Raw genomic sequence first — 4707 nt, 5'->3', positions numbered from 1 at the left:
TGAACTATTTCAAGAAATCTGAAAGGTTCATGACTTTTCAAATACAGGGTATGTGGAGATAACCTATGGTTAAGGTTGTGTTTGTGAGTTGTGATTTTGGAGGAAAACAAGGGGTTTCAACAGTAACTAGGAGTCCATTTCACTCGTCAAACCCTTCATTTCCTTCCCGTCGCACACACGAACACATCCTTAAGCGAAAGAACTCTAGGTTGCCAAGATAATTGAGAGGGGAAGGAACAAAAGGGTCCGGAGGCACGAAATGCATTGAGACTTTCATTTTGTCTTTGGTAAGATCAACCCACCATGCAGTTAATTTGCTTTATATTCATCTCAAAGCTTTGTTAGTTTGCTTTATATTCACAGTATTTACAATTATTTGGTGAATCTTTCCTCCCCAGTGTTCCCTTGGGCTCTGGCGGTAGTGATTGGGATTTTGATCCCTTATTTTCTACATCACCATATTGCATCAGGTAACAAGATTTTCTGTTGTTTACTCTTTTCTTTTCGTTTCTTCTCAAATTCATAGCTGACTACGTGGCTTCCTAGATAATCTTTCATTACATGTTTTCTTTTTTTTTACTACAATTTTTGTTGGACAGATTGAATTTTTGCATGAAAATCCACTAGGTTTTCTTGGCTATTATTCTAGCGTGCATGGGGCGAATGCACTAAGCTGATGCGAACTAACTGTTGTGCCATTTTCATTTGAAGCCCCCTGCAAACTATTTTTGGTTTTGTCACGTGTTTATAATTTTATATATATTAACGCCTTTACAGGTACAAAAGTTATCCTAAACAATAATTGTTCTTAGAATATGTAAAAAAAAGGAACTTTAGAGCAACAATTATCAGATTAGGCTACCTACATTACATCCTTTGAATGTGACCCTTCTCCAGATCCTACTTTAAGCCGTGAACCAAGATGCTTGTAGGCATGCCTTATGGCTGACTTTCATAATATATATAGATAGTTTTTTTTTTTTTTTTTTGTCTTTATATGTATAGATAGTTGAATGTTTCACAAATGATTTTCCTATTCTCACGAAATGACCAAAATACTTACCACATTGATTAATTTTAGGAAATTTAGATGGGGAACGTTTGGCATGGGGAGTGGTCTTCCAGAAACAAGAAATAGCATGGAAAATAATATCAACAATGTCAAGACTCAAAGTGACCACTGGCCAGGATACTAGTAAAATAATATGTTAAGAGCACTGCTCCATTTTTTCATACAATCATACCATGTAATTGATAGCATTGTTAACCCTTAGGAATTGTCACATAATTGGGTAAGATATTCTGTATATCATTAGTAAATTAGATTTTGCTGCGTTGAGTGTAGCCATATTGTTAGATAAGATAATAGTTTAGTTCATTGTTTGACAAGGAAAAATAAAAAGTGAACTAAGCAGGAAATTAATTTCTACTACGTAGTATTAGATTCTTTAGTGCGTTATGGTTCATTCAATAACATATTCAAAGAATCTTAATATACAATGATTAACAGCTTTCAATGTGGCCCGAAACTCTCTCTTCTTGCCACATAAAAGAAAATTTTCAAAAGTTTACCTTAGCAAAGTAACTATGTTGATTATTATATTAGAGATAATACTCAATTTGGTCCTGAATTTACACGTGAGTCTCAATTTAGTCCTTGAAGTTTCAATTGCCTCTATTTAGTCCCCAAACTTTGTGAACATAACTCATGTTAGTCCTTGAAACAATTTTCAACGTACAAACGTTAACGGAACACTGTCGTGATAACCGGATGCCACACTAAACTTTGTAAAATGATGTTTTGATTTTGGCACTCAAATAACCTAAAAACAACATCTTAAATGGTGTTTATTAAAATTTTACCTAACAAAATAAGTAATACGATGTTGTTTTTGAGCTATTTAAATGTCAAAACCAAAACTGCATCATTTTACAAGTTTTAACGTGACATGTGATAGTCTACAACAGCGCTCTATTAACGTTTTTATACTAAAAATGGTCTCAGGGACTAATATGAGGTACGTTTATAAACTTCGGGGACTAAATAGAGACAATTGAAACTTCAAGGACTAAATTGAGACTCGCGTGTAAGTTCAGGGACCAAATTGAGTATTATCTCATTATATTAACATCGATTGAAATTATGTTTAGATTCGTTTCCATTAATTTATTCATTCACGAAATCAGATAATTATTCAGTGTATTTTTCTTATATATATTCAAACATAAATCATAATTAATTTGACTAACAAGACGCAAATTGGATTCCAAGCAACAATGAACAAGTTGATAAAAACGAATTTGAGTGACTTAAAAGAAGAAAGAAAAGGAAGAATGCACGTTCTTTTTCTAGGAGTCCTTCCATTAAAATTCTTTTGAGAAAAGGACAAATTAGTCCCTGACCTTTTAACCCGAGGACATTTTCATCCCTGAGCATTGGAAAATACATTTAACTCCCTGACGTTCCTAAAAACCAGACCGATCAGTCCCTTCGTCCGTGAGCCACCGTCAGACTTTGACCACCCTGTTGATGAGCCTGAGATTGTGGAGGATGGTGGAAACAAAGGCAAGAGTCCTGTGTTAGAAGAGATTCAGAGTTCATCTTCAGATGATGGATATGAGAGCACGGAGGATGAGCCATATAAACCGCCACCACCCGGATATGAAAGTGACAGTGATGATGGTGATAATAGTGCTGAGGACAGAGCACGCAAGAGGAAGAGAGTAAGTAAGGGAAAGGAAAAAATTGTGTCTCCAAGAAAGCCATCTGCAAAGAAGTCATGTGCCAAGAAGCCAGGTGCAAAGAAGACAGGTGTGAATAGGAATAGGAAAAGTTGGTCAAAGAAGGGACAAAGCAGTGGAATGGGGACATCTGAGGTGAATAGAAGGCAGCAGGCCAGTAGTGAGCCCAATAGGCAGGAGCAGGCCAATTCTGGGCCCAATGATCAACAGCCCAACAGAGGTCCAACTGTAAGGTTCTATGTCAGTGCAGTCCCAGAGGATGATGATGATGACCCCATATATGATTACCATTCTGAGGATTTACACACTCCTAACTCCACTGATGATGAGTCCAGCAAGCACACATTTCCTGAATTTGATGATCATTATGCTTTTGGAGAGGGCAGATTTGAGTTAGGGACAAGGTTTGCAACCATAGAGAGATTTAAAGAAGTTGTGAAAGACTCTTTCATTTCTGAGGGTAGAGAGCTTAGGTGGATTAAAAATGATAGGGAGAGAGTTAGGGTGGGATGCATGGATGATGACTGCCCGTGGTTAGTTCATTTATCATACAATAAATCACTGCAATGCTACCAGGTGAAGACTTACAAAAACGATCACACTTGTGCAAGGGACCTAGGAAGTAACGCTGTTGATCAACATTGGATTAGTAAGAAGGTGGAGAAGAGAATGAGTTCACAGCCTCACATGAGAACAAATGAAGCAATTGACTTTCTGAGAGAGGAGTTCTCACTCACTGCACATCCAAAAATGGTCTATAGAGCAGTTAAGGAAGCAAGGGAGAAGATAATGGGCAATGAGAGGGAGCAGTACAATAATGTGAGGGATTACTTGTTTGAAATTCTAAGAAGCAACCCTGGCTCCAGGGCAGAGGTGTGTGTAACTCCAATTCCTCAAGCCCCTCCACTGTTTGATAAGCTGTATATAGGGTTAGAGGCATGCAAGCAGGGGTTCAAGAGTGGATGTAGGCCTCTAATCCACCTTGATGGTTGCTTCCTGAAAACATACTATGGTGGACAACTCCTAACTGCAGTGGCACAGGATGCGAATAATCAATTTTATGTTGTTGCTTACGGAGTTGCAAGGTCTGAAACCAAAGAGTCTTGAAAATGGTTTCTTACCCTACTTCAGGAAGAGCTGGGGGATGTGCAGACTCATGGTTGGAATTTCATGTCCGACCAACAGAAGGTAACACTAACAACTATTTATAACAATTATTTCAATATGAATTCTATTGCAGTTAGACATTTATTCACTGAGGTGCCTAGTTTAATAATGAAGTTGTTCAGAATTTGTTCAATTATGTTTAATTGTGAAAACCTTTGTGTACTGTGTTAGGGATTACTGCCTGCTTTGAAGGAAGTGATGCCAAATGCACATCACCGAAACTGTGTGATGCACATTTGGAAAAACTTCATAAACCGATTTAAGAATTTGTACATTCGGGAGGTGGTTTGGGATTGTGCTAGGTGCACCACCATACCCGAGTTCAAAGAACAAATGGAGAAGCTCAAAGGTATTAATCAGGGGGCATGGGAATATCTTTCCAAGTTTGAGCCAGCAACTTGGGTGAAGGCGTATTTTTTCCACGGGCCAAAAGTGGACAACCTCATAAATAACATGTGTGAGGTGTTCAACTCGAAGATAGTCAACTACAGAAGCAAGCCTATCCTCACAATGTGTGAGGAAATTAGGTGCTATCTAATGCGGAGAATGGTTAAGCATAAAGAGCTACTTAGTGATTATACAGGAAAGCTTGCACCAGTTCAGCAGAAGAGGATGGAGCGTCTAATAAGGCCTAGCAATAAATGGCGTGCCGACTGGACAGGTGATGATGCACGCAAGCGTTTCGAAGTAACTCGTAAAGCTACAAAGGTGGATGTTGATCTCATGAGGCAGACCTGCTCCTGCAACAAATGGCAGCTCACTGGTTAGTTCTAATAAATGGCATTCAATGTTTTAACT

General features: G+C 38.2%; 2 protein-coding genes across 5 annotated transcripts in view; both read left to right on the top strand.

Moving 5' to 3' along the window:
* The window catches only part of LOC107613763, a 5905-nt gene extending 4451 nt beyond the window's left edge, over positions 1-1454 (top strand). For 2 of the 4 annotated variants that reach the window (XR_002353037.1, XR_002353036.1), the window contains 3 exons: positions 48-287; positions 399-470; positions 1082-1454. The gene's annotated coding sequence lies outside the window, so the exon portion shown is untranslated. The remainder of the gene's footprint in view (positions 1-47; positions 288-398; positions 471-1081) is intronic. The other 2 variants (XR_002353038.1, XR_002353035.1) reach the window with 2 other exon arrangements.
* Positions 1996-3849, top strand: LOC107611629. The gene is made up of 2 exons (XM_016313536.1): positions 1996-2018; positions 2478-3849. Exons 1-2 carry the CDS (start codon positions 1996-1998, stop codon positions 3847-3849), a joined length of 1395 nt encoding a protein of 464 aa, XP_016169022.1.

This window comes from Arachis ipaensis, chromosome B08 (assembly GCF_000816755.2).
Source record: "Arachis ipaensis cultivar K30076 chromosome B08, Araip1.1, whole genome shotgun sequence".
Lineage (NCBI taxonomy): Eukaryota > Viridiplantae > Streptophyta > Magnoliopsida > Fabales > Fabaceae > Arachis > Arachis ipaensis.
Note: the sequence above shows the minus strand (reverse complement) of the source record. Positions and strands in the feature narration are given on the sequence as shown.